Source organism: Leptonychotes weddellii, chromosome 1 (assembly GCF_054177405.1).
Source record: "Leptonychotes weddellii isolate Sample4059 chromosome 1, ASM5417740v2, whole genome shotgun sequence".
Classification (NCBI taxonomy): domain Eukaryota; kingdom Metazoa; phylum Chordata; class Mammalia; order Carnivora; family Phocidae; genus Leptonychotes; species Leptonychotes weddellii.
In genome coordinates, this window is record NC_138369.1 from 18,613,843 (window position 1) to 18,630,854 (window position 17,012).

A 17,012-nucleotide genomic window follows, 5' to 3' on the forward strand; every position below is an offset into this window, starting at 1 on the left:
GTGTATAAGGCAAAGAAGATACTAGTATTGTGCAAATTACAGTCCCCTCGTGGGCCCCGGAAGTGTCCCCGGGCCATGCTTTGAGAACTGCTACTCTAGGGAAATGATCCCATATCCCCGCTAAAGGAAAAGGGTGCTGGAGCCTTTTTATGATCTCCCTGGTGAGGGAGCCTCCTGCGTTGAGCACTGTCCCCACCAGAACTTTTCTGTCCTCCCCGGTGCCACGCCAGTCCCAACCCACTCACCTAGACACAGAGCTGCCTGTGCCCTCTATGCCCAGCGAAGTTCAGACTGAGAGTGGAACCCCACATCTCACTGCCTGTGCTGATCTGGAGGAATGGGGGTCTGAGTTAGTGTGTGACAGACCGTGTTTTAAAGATCACCACTCCTCAGAGCGGCCCAGCCGAGACAAGGATGTGTGATCACTGGTCATTTCCATGTGGCCTTAGTGATACAAGAGCTCTGCTAAGTTAGTTGGAAGAAGGTTAAACTTGAGTGGGGTCACAGTCATTAAGTGAGCACACAATTCAGACTTGATCCCAGCCCTCTTTCCCATAGACTCAACAACTTTGTCTTGGTGGTGGCCTGGGTGAGGCCAGCAGGGCCTCATGGGAACCACAGGCCTGGGGACCTGAGTCATAGCTGAGCCTTCGCTAGGTAGGGCAGGCCACTCAACCAAATGGGGATAATCCTGGCCTTCCGGGATGTGGTGGGGTAAAGGTTGGGAGATTGTTATGACAGCTACAGAGATGCTAACAGACTAGAGCTCCTGATTTAAGGTATCTGCTGAGCTTAAATTGAAGTAATACTCTGTTATCAGGAAACTCGCAGGAATTTCAGATTCTGGTGTTAAACTTCAGCCAAGAATCGAGGTTGCTCAGAGAGCTCTGTGAGATCGTTCACAGGGAAATGTCATAGGTCCCTTTAGGTAATTTTAAGAAAACCTTCCTTAACCTTTCGAAGTGGTGGGAAATTGATGTGTGTTGCTGAGCGCAGCCCCAAGAGGAACTTCTGTGGTGACGTTACAGCTGACTTTTCAGTGAGGGTCAGAATCCCCGCGGGTGGCCCACGGAGTGCCGTGCTCATGATTCTCACCCTGGATGCATGACTCAAGAACTGTGCGTAATGGACACAAAGCTACACTGTCACATTTTCCCTGGAGGAAAAGGAGGACAAAAGAAGGGGTGTGCCCATGTGTGTTGTGTATGCGGAGGCGGTGGGGGACAGCTTGTAGATGGGCTGGTTTATTCTCTAAGAGCTGAACCTCCAGTTCGTTCTTCTGATGGAGCTAGTTCGGAAACCGTGCCCTCTGATTGGGTAGGGCTGAATCCCGCGAAAGGGTTCACCAGCACTTGCCCTTCAGGAGATGAGTGTGCAAGGCCAGGCCTGGCTGAGCGAAGCCCGTGATGGAGAGCAGGCTCTGCCGGACAGGGGCTCGCTGGCTGGAGTCTGAAAGCCTGGCACTCACATCCAGAGATGAATGGCCTGGCCGGGTCCGACTGGAGACTCACATCTCTTATCTCCACTGTTACAGTGTAGGTTCAGGAGGGGTTCTGGCCTTTGTCTGGGCTTGCTGTGCCGCTGAGAGCCGGCAGCTCCTGGTGGGTCTCACGGAGCTAGCTTAGGAAGGCGACGAGGGCAGGATCTCTCACACACCCAGGTAGGAAAATCTGACCCTAAGAGTGGGCAAGAGAAAGGAAGGTAAACGAATGTTCCTATTTGATGTTCAAATACCATATTTTTATGCTATTGCTTCAGAGATACTTAGATTTTGTAGTTTGGTTTTTGTTTTTGTTTTTTTTGGTGACTTAATCATCTATGGAGTAAATATGTACAAAATTCCAGTTAAATGGTGTCTAAAATTTAAAGCAGCAGTCTGCAGGCAAAGCGCCAACATTTCTTTTTTTAAAAGATATTTATGATACCATCTAGCATTTAAAAATCAACCAGAAACTAGGCTTGATTCTGTTTAATATTTTATATGATTGGACATCTTAAAAATGTTTCTATTTTATAACAATTCTGTGTTTATTCAAAACCATAATTCTGTGATGTTAATGGAATGACTTTATATGGCTTTAATTATGTTGGTTTAAGTGCTAATGACCAAGTTTCAAATTAAAGTAGTACTTTGCCGATAGAGGTAGACACCGATATGAAAAATGAAAGAATAGCTCATTTTACTGATTGTGAAGTGTTTATTTCAAGGGAAAAGAATGTTCTTTTTCTTAGGACTGTGGAAAAAAGTAATTTTTTCAAGAGTTTAAGATAGTTTTCTGGGATCAGAACTCGTGCCTATGGAAATTTTGGAGCAGCCTAAGCTACCTTTTAGCTTGATATGTGTGCTAGAAAAATTTCATTATCATGTTTTGTGATATGTAATAAATTCAGGGTGCTGTGTTTAAGCTTCATTTCAGTTCAAGTTTGGGAACCTCTGTTTCCCACCTTCCCAGACCTGGCAGACAACCCACCCCTGGCACCACCACCCCCGGACACCCCACCCCTGACATCCCCCCCGCCGGTAGACACCCCACCCCTGACACACACCCCCAGTAGACACCCCACCCCTGACACCCCCCGGCAGATACCCCACTCCTGGCACCCTCCCCTGGCAGACACCCTACCCCTGCCACCACCCCTCGGTATGCCCCATCCCCCCTGCGTCCTTCCCCAGATCCCATGTGAAAGAGTCAGGTCAATCCCTGACTTTTAGAAGATGTGTTTCTTCCTGCGTGGTGTGAGCAAAACGTAACCATGATTTCTAAACCTCTGCTTTCATGTCGAAGAGTGATGCTTTTTATCCTCCTCTAATGTCTCTTTAATAAATATGTTGTCATTATTTGTCCTCAGAAGGGGCCTCTTGAGCCACCTCTCAGTTTTCTCCATGATTTATGTTGCAAACAAATTCTCTGTCCTGTGTCTGTTCACCACACTCTCCTGATCTTGTGTACCATCGAAGACCTGCTGGAGACCATTTTTGTTTTTCTTATGCAATTATGTTATATGTGTATTTCAGTGAAATGTCAACCCGCCAACAGTGGATGATGTTAAAAATTATCCAAATAAATAGTTTTCTATTTCTTTTAATCAGACCTAGTCCAAATTGTTGAATAACAGTGAATAGGATTATCTGTTTTTTGGTTTTTTTTTTTTTTTTTTCAAACTCAGGGGTATTCCAAGCCCGTGGTGCCTCGTGAGATGGGCTCATATATATAATTTACCTGGGGGTGTTGACTTAGTGCTTTGTCACCTATGTTTATCTTATAGACACGACAGCAGGTGTCTCAAACCTGGTCTTTGATTTGGGAGCCTCAGATCTGCCTTTCCTCCAGTGATCCAAAACCAGACAATGAAATCCTGGCTTAGCTAATCTTCCCTTGATGACTGTGCCCTGGGAAACACTGAACGAATGAGCTGCAGGCTGTTCAACGCTGCTGGGCTGGACCTTCCTGCACAGGCCCGCAGCTCTGGGTGAAAAAGCTCTCCCCCACTGGACATTAGCGTCGCCTTCTCGATGTTTCCAAGAGAATGGCAAGTGGGTCCGCGTCTAAGCCAGACGATTCCCCTGGCTCAGATGTGCCAGACTTGGGGATCCTGAGCGAGGGAAAGCGTGTGTGTGCGCCTACATGAGCGTGTATGTGTATGCTTGTGCGCGTGCAGCTCGTGCCTGTGGTCAGAGGGACAGGAGAGTGAGAGGTAGCCTCACTGACAATACCACGAACTATTCTGGGTTTGGTGGCAGGACACGTGTGTCTTTCTCCAACGAGACCACAGCATTCCTCGCCAGGAACCTGAGAGCTCTGAATCTAGGCAGCTCTTGCACACCCACAATTCATGAAATGGAAAGACACCCCCCGCCCCCAGCCCTGCTCCTCTATTCAGAGAATGGATCGTATCAGACCTAGCCTGGTGTACCATTTTTAACAGCATTGTCTCCTATGGAGGAGGAGGCTGTTTTCACAGGAGCTTCTTAGGAACTTCCCGTAGGACTTTACTTTCTAAATTACCATCACCACCACTGGCTTCTGCAGAAGACCAGCTGTGAGCATTCCCACACCAGGGGGGCCAGCCCTGTGGGACCTGGCCAGACCGTGGCCACCATCCCCACCAGCCCCTCCCCTCCCAACTCCCTGCTGCTGGGGGTTGTGGAGGAAGGGCCAGGAAGTGGTCCCCTCCCCTGATGCCCCACCTCTAAGCCCAGTTGTTCCCTGCTGACCACCGTGATGTAGTGTGCAGATCAGCCCTGTGCAGCCAGGACTCAGACAGTCTCCGCTGTGGCAGAAGGACTGCCAGCAAATGAGAGGGTCCTGCCCAAATATAGGACAGGGGGCACTTAGGCCTGGTGGCAGGGAGGAAGTGCCTCTTTGAGATGCCAGTTTTTTTGTGGAAAAGGATAAAGTGGCTATACCGTTCCTATTAGTCTTTAAGTCAGCATGCTGTTTTTCTTCAAATTGATGGTCAGAACAGAACTTTCTCAGAGCCAGCAACTCGTCCCTCCACATGTATAGCAGAATCATCTCTGGTGTTTCCCTAACAAAGCTGGGAACAACAGAAGGGCGTCTCCCAGGCCCTGTTCCAGTGGAACCCGGGGTCCAGCGTAAGGAAAGCCAACCGTGAGGACCTTAGGCAGAGGACTGTGTCTGTGAGGGGCCAGGAGGGGTCACCTGGTGGGTCCCACACAGCCTCCAGAGGCTGGTGAGCCCTTTTCAATGTGTTGTGGTCTTCAAGAGGATGATCCAGCTGTTGGCAAGCTCTTGGCCTGACCCTCCAGGGCACCACGGATGGCCACGGAGGCAGGCGCTGCACAGCGGCCCGGGTCTGTGTGCGTGTCGACCCATTCCGTCATGGTCCTGAATGTGCTGGTGATTGCAGTGTGTGCACCTGTCACTCCCTCGTTCCCATGGCTTTCTTGCAGAACCGGTGGCCCCGCTGGCTGCTTGGTCAGCTTGCCCCCTCATACCCGTACTTAGGTCATGGCCAGTGAGTCCTGGCCACCCTCCCCATCGAGTGGCTGGGTTGTGCTCCTGGCCCTCTCTGGGGCTCTAGGAGAGGACTCTGCAGGCCCTCCTTCTGTAGACTGTCATTTGGATGCAGGCATGTGCTCTTGGCCATGGCAGACCCTGTTCCCTGACAGTTGGGCTATGTGAGAAGGAAGTGACTGGGTCGGAGGCCTTGAGCACCCTAGTCTAGGACCGTCTGGAACTCCTGACCACACCCTTCAACCCCGGGGCTTCAGGGACCCTTCAGTTACATTCACACGAGTAGTCACTCCCATGGGTTGCCCTTTGGAGAAAGCTTCCCTCGCCACAGCTGAATCAGGCAGGAGCAGAGCCAGGACCCAGGCCGGGCCCAGCGCACCCATATTGTCTAATCCGTTTTGCCATTTTTGTTGATCTAGGCAGGATTAAGGACACTGCATGACATTGGGCCAGAAATCCGGCGTGCTATATCATGTGATTTGCAAGATGACGAGCCGGAGGAAACAAAACGAGAAGAAGAAGAAGATGTATTCAAAGTAATTATTCCACGCCTAGCTACACACTGGCCACTTGGAGATAGCGGGGCAGGACTTCAGTTTGGGCAGTCGGTGATCCACAAAAGAACCTGGAGAATGCACGCCAGCACCCGGGCCTAGAGGGGCTCACGGACCATGCTCTCCCCACAGCAGACCTTCGGCACCTCCTCTAGGGCCAGGCCTGCTCCTGCCCTGAGCTGGCCCCTCTGTCCCACACTGGCAGCTTCAGAGGAGCCTGGCCACAGCTGCTTGGCCAGTGTGGCTGAGCCTCCTGAGTCCCGCTAGCAGCTGCCCACCTGTGTTACCCCCTTCTTCCCTGGGCTGGCCCTCAGCACCCCTAGCCCAGAGAGCATGCCTCCTGTCCAGCCTCAACTGCTGGGGGCTGCCAGTCAGCCTTGCTGGGTATAAGTCACCTCAACTTGGATCGACGTGAAGAGCACACTCGTGTGACAGCCAAGAGCTTGCTCCCCAGCTCAGGGATCGGTAACCTTCCTCATTTCAGGGGGACCAGCTGCCACACAGACACATCCGCCCTGATCTGTGAGACACTCAGATTGTTTTTACAGGGATCCTACGGAGCTTACCTAGAATTTGTGTTTCGTGTAGAAAAAAATTACCTAACAAAGCTAGCCTGCATCAAATACTTGTTAAATTACCTGGTGTTGTCTCCCATTATTTTGCAGAGAAATGGTGCCCTGCTTGGAAACCATGTCAATCATGTTAATAGTGATAGGAGAGACCCCCTTCAGCAGACCAATACCACCCACCGTCCCCTGCATGTCCAAAGGCCTTCAGTTCCACCTGCAAGTGATACTGAGAGACCGCTGTTTCCTCCAGCAGGAAATTCGGGGTGTCATAGCCATCATAACCATAATTCCATAGGAAAGCAAGCTCCCAGCTCAACAAATGCCAATCTCAATAATGCCAATATGTCCAAAGCTGCCCCTGGAAAGCGGCCCAGCATGGGGAACCTTGAGCATATGTCTGAAAATGGGCATCCCTCCTCCCACAAGCATGACCGGGAGCCTCCAAGAAGGTCCAGTATTAAAAGGTAACCTTTAAAATGTGTTTGCACTTGGTGACGTAGTGTCTGCGCAAGGCGCTTCTTTCTCCCCGGTGCTCTGGCACACACGGGAGATGCTCAGGAGGCCCTGACCCTCGAACCCGTGAGTGCCGTGAGCTCATGGCCTCATCAGGCACTAGCCAGTGACGAACCCAAAGGATAAAGGGCCACCAGCCATCCTGTGTCCTGCCAAACGGGATGCCCCTTCAAATAGCAGCAGTTGCTGTGAACTCTGCCTTCCCCAGTGGTGCCAACATACTTTGGGACAGAGGTTGGCAACGTTTGTAAAGGGCCAGATGGTAAATATTTTAGGCTTTGGGCACCATACGGGCTCCATTGCAGTGACCGAGCTCTGCTCTTGTAGAGAGAAAGCAGTCATAGACTGTTTAAATGCATGAGTGTGGCTGTGTCCCAGTAAAACTTTATGGACACTGCAATGTGAGCTTCACATGGTCCCACATGGTGTAATATTTTTCTTCCTTTGAGTTTTTTGCACTCCTTTAAAAGCGTAAGAACTGTTCATAGCTCATGGACAGTATATGGCCCATAAACCATAGTTTGCTGACCTCTGCTCTAGGAACTAGCCTGATAATCTGCATTTTAAATTTTATTGGAAATACTTAACTTTTATCTTCTCCCTCCCTCCCTCCCATGTTATGCCTTTCCTGGATAGAACCCGCTATTATGAAACTTACATTAGGTATGTGCTCATTGCCTGTGTTTGTGTGTTAAATACTCTGTGTTGTGAGTGTGACCAGCTGGCCTCTCAGTGCTGGGAGGGATGAGAACTTCCTTTCAGGCAGCAACCTCATAGGACAGTGGAGCTTGGGGCTATGGGCTCCAGAGGCAGAGGTGGTTGCTTCTTTCTTCCCTCCTTCCCTTCCTTCGTTTCCTTCCTCCTTTCCTTCCCATCCCCCCACCCTCTCTCTCTTTCTTTCTCTCTTTTTTTTTAAGATTTATTTTAGAGAGAGAGAGCATGTGCAAGCGGCGTGTAGGGGCAGAGGGAGAGGGAGAGAAACTCAAGGAGGTTCTTTGTTGAGCACAGAGCCCGACGCAGGGGCGCGATCTCATGACCCTGAGATCATGACCTGAGCTGAAACCAAGAGTCAGATGCTCAACCAACGGTGCCACCCAGGCGCGCTAGTAGTTGTTTCTTTCTAAGCAAAGGAGCTTTTAGGTCCATATGTGCATAGACTGTGTCATCCTCCAAGGACTAGTATTCCCACGCCAGTGTGCCCATGGGCTAGCCCCTACAGGCACACCCCATGACCACCATGTGGGGAGAGCCCACTGTGCGCTCCCGGGCGCCTGGCCCTGGGAGGCTGGTGCTACCTGCCTCTGCTGGCTGGGTTCACACCTCTTGTGGGGGCTTCATAAAAGCATGACCCCAACCTCCTGAAGACCAGGGACCGGGTCTTCTCCTTTGTCTCCCCTGCAGCCCTCAACATATGTGCAGTGTATCCTGCTCCGTATTTGCTGACCCGGGTTGTATGGTCAGCGGGATGATCATTTTGCTGGGGACAGAGAGGCTGGGTCTCCTAGTTTAATTATATCAAGTGCAACCTGCTGCTCAGGAGCAACTTGAGAGAATGAAGAACTTGGAGGGAGCACTGTCCTCTCTTTGGAGAGAGTCGATGTAACAGAGCCTGGCTGGCTTTCCTGAGAACTGAGGCCAGGATAGCAGCTTTCAGGGAGATAGCACAACAGTCTTGCCATGTGGGCAGGGCCGTCTTTGAAAACTTGGCAGGTGTCATGCATGTGAGTCTCCCCGGGGACACCATATCCCAAACTCCTGTCACCTTTTCCTGGGTCAGAGGTAGTGGGAAACTGGTCAGGGAGCCTCTTTGTTCCAGAGCCTGAAGTACACGGTTCAGAGGAGGAAGGAGCAAGGATCAGAGCAGGTGGCCTGGGAGCCCAGCGTATTCTCCCTGGGACTGCCGATCGCTGCAGGCCTCTAGGTCCATTTCCTTGTTCTGTTCCACCAAATGACACCCACTCCTTTGGCTCCATGGCCCCTGGGCATGGTGGTTTGGCACCAGCATTGTGCAAGGTAGTGAGAGAGCGGCCCCTTCCCAGCACGCGCACATGCTCATACACACAGCTCTGCCACCAGAGGCCTGAACGGTCCAGTCCTGGGGACACCAGGGAGAAGCTGGGGGCACATGGGCTCGGGCCCTCTCTCACCACTGTAGGTCTGACTCGAGGGATGAGCAGTTCCCCACTATCTGCCGGGAAGATCCAGAGATCCGTGGCTACTTCAGGGACTCCTGCTGCTTGGAGGAACAGGAGTATTTCAGCGGTGAGGAGGGCTTTGAGGATGCCTGCTCGCCGACCGGGGCCAGGTGAGCAGCTCTGTGGCTCGGGCTGACGTCAGGAGGCCTGGCTCTCTCCTGCCCCTCATACTCTGCGGCAAGGGCCCGCCTGTACGACACCTGGACTGCCCGAGAGGCAGGCAGAGAGACCAGCTTCTCCCAGGGCCCTGAATCTTCCATGAAGCTGACGACTGACTGCCTGGCTCTCAGCCAGTCGGGGTGTCTAGGAAAGCTGGGGAGAGGACTGTAGCCATGGGGCTGTCTGAGCTAAGAGACAGGGCTTGTTAGCAAAGATCTCATGTGCCCCTTACGCTCTCTCCTCGCCTTTCTCACCCCCAGGCAAAACTACAGCTACTACAGCCGATACCCAGGCGGCAGCTGGGACTTCGAGCGGCCCCGAGGCTACCATCACCCCCAAGGCTTCTTGGAGGATGAGGACTCGCCTGTTTGCTATGATTCCCGGAGATCTCCAAGGAGACGCCTACTACCTCCCACCCCGACATGTGAGGCCAGATTTTTTGTTTTGGGTGAAGACTCCCAGAGAACAGTATGCTCCTTCCCCAACCCCGGCCCCGAGGAAGTGTGACAGATGTGGTCGTGCCGTGCTAGGGACTGTCCTCCGTCCTCAAGACCAGCCCCCTGGTTGGAGACCCTATGGGTATCGGCTCTTCCTTCTGGCTCATCCGTGTCCCACGTGATTGAGCTCAAACCACTTCCGGGCCATTTTGACTCTGAGCACAGAGAAAGGCAGCATGTGGTCCTAAGCGTGCTCAGTACGTGGTATCTGATGAGGGGTTTTCGTGCACATTATCGTTGCCTTGGAGCCTGGGGTTCATCATGTGGGGTAGGCACGATGGGCAGCGTGGGGTTGTCAGGCCCTCTCTGTGGACGGGGTAACTGACCCTCAGAGGGCGGAAGTGAGCAGCCCCGGTGCAGAGCTGGACCTGAGCCCAGGCCTGTCCCACCAAGCACCACCACCCCCCTGCCTCTGGGGGGCCCCTGGGGACTCTTGGTGTCCATCTCTGCCCAGTTCCCACCAGGGGCTTCCCCTCTTACCACGTGTCAGCCAGTGCCCTTGCTCACGGGGCAGGTGTTGGGTCCACGCCCCCATCCTGGGGCTGGAGGAGTCCCATCCCGCTGAGAAGAGGCAGGGGGCCAGCTGTTTCCCACCTGGTTTTCTTACACCGGTGGCCTAAGCAGGGCTGCAGGAGATGTGGCTCACCCCCCAGTGAGGGACTTGGCCTGGGGTAAGAAATGACGCCGTGACCCCTGCCAGCTCCTGGCCAGGCAGTTGGATTTTGCACATGGGGGCATTTTGGTGACGGTTAAAGAATATCCGTTCCTGGTGTTTCTGAGGAATGGCGCATATTTCTGAGCAGGACTCCAGTCAGCAACCAAAAATAGCCAAGACACATTGGCTCTGAGTCCGCTGACTCTGTGTGCAGTAACCAGTCCAGCTGGGTGGTGCCTAGGGCCCTCTCCTCTCTGCTGCAGTCTCAGCCCTGCTGGGGAGTGTCATCAGACCCATTTCCATAGTTTATATTTCATTCTGCAGCCCCAAACACATGCTGCCGAACAGAGCAATTCTGAGCTCCCTGAATATGGGGCGACATGTGGGTGAGCCTGGCAGAGGCCCCCTTGTCTGTGGACTGCCCTGCCCTCTCTGGACCCTCCCTGTGTCCCCTACGGTGGCCACATTAATGCCCACCATTCAGAGGCACTACCCGAGTGAAGTGAGGAACCCCAGTGGGCCAGAGCAGATGCCCTCTTTATCCGTAAGGGCAAATCAATAAAACGTATTTTATTTGCTTTGCTGCCCATCGCTTCCGACCTTGGGCAGGGGAAGGTGGATGTCTTCTGCCTGTGTTCTCAGCAACAGTAGAATTCCTTTCTCTGTCAGAGTTGGTTGTCTGCACAGCAGACGAGATGATCAGTGTATCCAGGGACGGATTTTCAAAACCAAAGGGCACTACCCGAATGAGAGAGATGGTGGTTTCCTCTCCTGGCTCCGAGCCTCTGGCCCTGGCCGGCTGCCCCTAGGAGGGTCCTCAAGGGTGTGCCGACGAGGGAGGCCCCTGTGTGGTGCAGGGAGGCCAGGCTGTCTGATGAGGACAGCAGCTGTCGTGCAGCTCTCTGTGTCCCGCAGAGGCGACTTGAGGAGGAGGCGGTCCAGCACGCCCCATAGGGGCGCCTCAAGCCTGCGTGGCCGGGGCTGCTTGTCTGTTCTCCCCGCACTGGGCAGGGTCAGCCCAGGGCTCAGCCCAGTCTTCCCACACTTTTAGATTAGAGCGCTCACAGAACCTGGTTCCTGCCGCTCCGTGTGACTCCCAGGAGGCCTGGGCGGCTCGCCCGTTTTCCAGTACAAGAATCCGGGGTGTGGAGTTTTGCCGGGCCATGAGAAATGCCCTGGGATCTTAGGAAGCAGAGGCTGAGGAGACCTGGCTCCTGCTTTGCAAACTGTCAGTAAGGCCCCCATGCCGTGTCTCTAGGGCCAGCACCCTCGAGGCTGGACCTGTCCCGGGGCGGGGAGCGTCTGGCCTGTGCTTGGGGGCCCAGAATTCAGACCGACCTCCTGGGCCCTGTGTCCTGTGAAGCCACAAACTCGGGACCTCTTGTCATTGCTCAGCCTGTGCACGAGCCTCTCTTTTGAGTAGCTGATAATGAGACAGCCGTGTTCTCTAACATCAGAGGTGTTCTTTTCCGGTTTTGCCTTCAGGGCTAGAGAAGCTGGGTCTTCCCCAACCAAAGGATTTGCTGCTTACCTGGTTGAGCGGATAGCAAGTCACTCCCCTTAAAGCAGGTATAAGCATGGGAGCACCAGCAAGATGCCGGGGGCCCCAGAGACACATAGGATGCCTGCAGGGAGAGAAGGGGGCAGCAGCAGGTGTTTGCAGGATTCTAGAACGACATTGTGTTCTTGACCTGAGTGCTGTGTTCCCCACAGTGTGTGTACAGGGCCAGGGGCGTCCAGTCAGAACAGGTGCCCTCTGGAGCTTTCAGCTCCGCCCCATGAGAACAGGCACTACGTTTGCAAGGAACCAACTTACACCTACTAAAATCATCCCTCAGTTGGGCAGCTTCTTCATCCTCCCGAAGGTCCAAGACCTCACTACCTAATACTTCTCCTTGGATGTGTGACTTGCTTCCTCTTGGGCCCCCCGCCGAGTGTCCAGGGGCCCACCCTGACCCCAGAGCCCCGGGGGCCCCACAGAGCCCCTGTTTCACAGCTGTCACTGTGCTTCACTTCTCAGCCCACCGGAGATCCTCCTTCAACTTCGAGTGCCTGCGCGGGCAGAGCAGCCAGGAGGACGTCCCGCCGTCCCCCGCCTTCCCCCACCGCACAGCCCTGCCTCTGCACTTGATGCAGCAACAGGTGAGCCTGCCCACCTGGCCTTGACACCACAGGCCCAAGGGGCCGCCTGTGTGGGACCCACCCTCGGGACACCCACTTCCCTCGGGCTGCCAGCAGCAGGAGGGAAGGAGAGAACCTTCACAGACACTCTGGTTCAATCTTGGAGCAACCCTGCCAAATAGTTACTATCACGAACCCCATTTCACAGATGAGCGAATATCAAGGAGAGGGTAGGTGACATGTCTGAGCTCACACAGGAGGTGCGTGACCGTGTTGACCTATGAATCCAAGGCTGCCAGCTTCCCAAGCTGGGCCCTCGGCCGTGGTGCACACTGTGTTCTCTCCTGGGCACTGAAGACGGGGCCTGGTACAGTCCCTGACCCAGGGAGGGGTGGCCGCTTGCCTGATCCTGAACAGTCAGTGCTGCCCTTTATCTGCTCTGAGACATGGTTCCTTCATTAAGACATGTCTGTAGAGCCCTTTGTGGGCAGGGCGCCGTGGTCACGGGTGGGTGAGCCTCTGACCCTGGGCAAGGAGAGAGTGCGGTCCAGGGAGAAGGACCCGTCCATGGTGAGGTGGCTGGACAGGAGGGAGCCCAGGGCCTGGAGGGAGGGTGGGGCTGCAGCCCCCTCACCAGGGCTTTGCCTCAAGGGCAAGAAGAGGGCACTTTTTCCTCCGGCAAAGAGCACATCAGAGATGCAGTCCACTGTGTACATGTGTCAGGGGCCGGAAGGCGTGCGGGGAGCATGCGGGGAGCACCCGGTCCGTAAACGTGCAGAGCCAGCTCACCCCCAGCTTGCTTACTGCCGGCATCCTGAGCACGCGAGCACTAGCTTCCATTTCAGGTGTTCCATTCAGGTCTCTCCGCCAACTTGTCACTTTTCTGCCTTCAGTTTTTATATTAATTTTTATTCGTGTCCTGCTTTGTTGTGGAAGGACAAGGCGTGGGAAGGCCCAGCCATCAAATGCCATGAACCAAGTAGGCCTGGAAGTCTCCACGGGCACGTGCATGCGAACGCCCCTCCCTCTGCTGTCCGGCCCCCACGAGGGCCAGATTTGTGTCTGCACTGCCTCCCGCGGCTGGCCCTGGCTTCCGGTTGGGTCACGGGCCTCCGTGGCGCTCCGTGCAGAGAGGGAATGCTGGGGTGGCTGCTGGGGCACAGCTGGGGGCAGGGGCAGCAGGGCTTGTGCCCAGAGCTCCAGAGCAGACCGGAGGCTGGCAAGTGTGATGAATGGCACTAGAGGAGAGAGGACTGTGTTCCTTCCGAGGGCTGGGAATGACTCGTTTGCCCCTCATGTCCTTCCGTATTTAAACCGAGAGCGAACTGGGTGGTGTGTTCATACAGCCCAGGGTGAATGTCTTCCCTAATTCTCCACCACTCGGCTGCAATTTCACGAATTAGCGGCTGATGCCTCCTTAAGAACAGTCATGAGAATGCATTATGGATTTGGGGAAACTGAAAACAGTCTGCCAGAAAGCCAGATTTTACTGCCTGTGTCCTTTTCAAGTCCTTGTCCCTTATCTGTGGCCGCCCCCATGCATCCGTGCCTCCTGCTTGGTGTGCATGGGGAGGCCTGGGGCCCGCACCTGAGGACCTCTGGCCCCGCCTCCTTTCGTCTCTCCCCAGATCATGGCAGTTGCGGGCCTGGATTCCAGTAAAGCCCAGAAGTACTCACCGAGCCACTCGACCCGGTCATGGGCCACCCCTCCGGCGACCCCTCCGTACCGGGACTGGACACCGTGCTACGCGCCCCTGATCCAGGTGGAGCGGCCGGAGGCCCTGGACCAGGTCAATGGCAGCCTGCCGTCCCTGCACCGGAGCTCCTGGTACACGGACGAGCCTGGCATCTCGTACCGAACGTTCACACCAGCCAGCCTGACTGTCCCCAGCAGCTTCCGCAACAAGAACAGTGACAAGCAGAGGAGCGCAGACAGCTTGGTGGAGGCGGTGAGTGTGCCATCCGGCACAGCAGAGGGGGACACGCAGGCGCCGTGGTGGTTCTGAGGGTGGGGGGGGCTTGGGAGCCGAGCTGGGTCCCTTCTCCTCTGGATCGCACCCATTCCTCTGAAGCAAAGATGGTTCGTACAGCGCAAGTGTAAGAATACCGCCACTGGGACGCCTGGGTGACTCGGTCTTTAAGTGTCTGCCTTCAGCTCCGGTCATGATCCCAGGGTCCTGGGATCGAGCCCCCATCGGGCTCCCTGCTCACCGGGGAGCCTGCTTCTCCCTCTCCCACTCCCCCACCTCTCGTGCTCTCTCTCTCTCACTCTCTCTCTGTGAAATAAATAAAATCTTAAAAAAAAAAAAAACAGGCCACTGCCTGTTCTCCTAGCGGAGCTGTACCTAGGATTACACGTGCTGGGCCTGCCAGTATCACCAGCTCCTACTGAAATCTAGGGCTCACTCTTGTTGGGCCCTATGTAGCGTTCAAGCTCTGTGACATTTCCAAGCCATTCACATTTTGTCACATGTGAGGTCTAGCGAATGGGACTGGTTGAGTCCCAAAAGCACATCTTGCGGTTAGTGCCTGAGGGGGCTCCTCTGTCATTTTCCCGGCAAAGCCTCGTAACGCATTCATGCCGTCGATCCTCTGTCCTGTACAGGTCCTGATATCTGAAGGCTTAGGACGGTATGCAAGGGACCCAAAATTTGTATCGGCAACAAAACACGAAATCGCCGATGCCTGCGACCTGACCATCGACGAGATGGAAAGTGCAGCCAGCAACCTGCTCAACGGGACGGTGTATCCCCAGGCTAACGGGGGCGTGGGCCCCGTCTCCCACCGGCAGGACTATGAGCTCCAGGACTTCGGGCCAGGCTATAGCGATGAAGAGCCTGACCCCGGAAGAGATGAGGAAGACCTGGCAGATGAAATGATCTGCATCACCACCCTGTAGCCCCCAGGGAGGGGCAGACTGGCTCTGGCCTCAGGTGGGGCGCCGGAGGGCCAGGGAAAAAGTGCCTCGTAGTTAGGAAAGGTTAGGCACTAGTGTGGAGTCCATGTTCAATTAGACTTTTGTACAAGTGATGTCATGCCTCACGGAAGCCATAAACCTGGTAGGGGACAGTCGTTCCCCCGTGCCCAGCCCCAGCTGTGGGAAGCAGCAGGTCCAGCCCTCAGGGGAGGACCCGTGAGGAGGTGGGACAAGCCCTGCCCGCTTGTCCAGGGCACCCCCGGGGCTCTCCCCTGCGCCCACCCACCTGCTGGCACGGTGGGGAAGGTCAAGGTGATGACGATCACCACACCTGTGTCATTACCTCAGCCATCGGTCTAGCATATCAGACATTCACTGGGCCCAGCATATCCATTTTTAAACCCTTTCCTCCCAAACATACTGCTTCCCGGTTTCTGTTTAGCTGTTCTGAAATACAGTGTGTGAATCAGGACCTACCTACCAGCCGTCATCTGGAGAGGGGAGCAGGACCTTAGACACGAGGTTTTCTGTTATGTGACCCCAGTTTACAAGAAAGAGTGTCACTCAGTCGGTTTCTGACTGTCAGCTCAAGGGCAACTGTAAACTGGAATAATCATGCACTCGCAACCAGGTAAACTTAGATACGCTAGTTTGTTTAAAAATTATAGATTTACTGTACATGACTTGTAATATACTATAATTTGTATTTGTAAAGAGATGGTCTATATTTTGTAATTATTGTACCGTATTTGAACTGCAGCAATATCCATGGGTCCTAATAATTGTAGTTCCCCACTGAAATCTAGGTATTATTAGCATTTTTACTCGGGCTGTACAGAAGTAGGAGAAATAGAGCCAATTCTCATCTATTCCGTGAAAATCTTTTGGAGATGAAATTTTAAGTTCAAAAGAACTTGACACTATAGAGATTTTTTCTAAAAATATTTTGAGTCACTCTAAATCTACCTTTACACAAGATATACCAGATGACTCCTTAACAACCTTTGCTTTGGGCAAGAGTTCCAGGATTTGACAGTGTACCTTTGGTCCACCGCAGGCTGCACCTGTCTTTGATTTTACTGACCCTCTGCTAAGCTCGTCCCATCGGTCGAGCTGGTTCCTCTGACCCTGTGGCATTCACAGCGGCATCCCCGCTGCCCCCACAAGACCTATTTTGCATCTCTGGTGTAGAAAGAATCGAACAGGGGAATGAAGTTCCTCTGCCCTCGCTCCCTGAGGATGGATGCTACTGCTGGTCTTAAATAGGGGTGCTGGGGAAGGGGGGCGGAGGGGCAAAGCCGTGATCTGCAGGATTAGAACGTCGGGTCTGTCCAAGTCGTATTGTTGCCTTTTTACACAACACTGCTGTACTGTGTGTTCTCTTTGAGGGCTTTTATATGCAACTGAATGAGGGCTGAAGTTTTCATTAGAACGTACGCACACTCTGGCTGTGCTTCCTGATGAAAACCCACTTTTGGACCACGAGACCCACCAAGGCTTCCCTTCCTGTTCAAGGAATCATGCCGACTTTGTCAAGTTACCTTGGCAGGGATTCCCTGAGGTCAAAAAAAAAAAAAAAAAAAAAGACAGCAGTTTTTTGGTTCAAAATTTTTAAATATTACCTAGACAACCTGTTAATGTTTTGGGTTTGTTTTTTGTTTTTTGGGTTTTTTTTTTTTGTAAATAACAATACTTTGTTATGAAGACCTTACAAACCTCTTCTTAAGACATTCTTACTCCAGATCCAGGCAAAAACACTTGAAGGTTTGTAAATGACTATTTCCTGACATAAATTTTTTTTAATTAAAATGCAAAATGTTCTTCAGAATAAAACCGTGTAATAATTTTTATGG

At 53.4% G+C, this 17,012-nt stretch overlaps 1 protein-coding gene across 1 annotated transcript in view; it reads left to right on the plus strand.

The window, feature by feature from the left end:
* The window catches only part of CACNA1D (calcium voltage-gated channel subunit alpha1 D), a 291,430-nt gene extending 274,438 nt beyond the window's left edge, over window positions 1-16,992 (plus strand). The window contains exons 41-48 of the mRNA XM_081805721.1: window positions 5,399-5,515; window positions 6,199-6,566; window positions 7,252-7,278; window positions 8,771-8,920; window positions 9,230-9,393; window positions 12,142-12,263; window positions 13,871-14,191; window positions 14,848-16,992. Coding sequence (XP_081661847.1) covers window positions 5,399-5,515; window positions 6,199-6,566; window positions 7,252-7,278; window positions 8,771-8,920; window positions 9,230-9,393; window positions 12,142-12,263; window positions 13,871-14,191; window positions 14,848-15,141 — 1,563 coding nt within the window. The 3' untranslated portion in view covers window positions 15,142-16,992. The remainder of the gene's footprint in view (window positions 1-5,398; window positions 5,516-6,198; window positions 6,567-7,251; window positions 7,279-8,770; window positions 8,921-9,229; window positions 9,394-12,141; window positions 12,264-13,870; window positions 14,192-14,847) is intronic.
* Window positions 16,993-17,012: the final 20 nt, after the last annotated feature.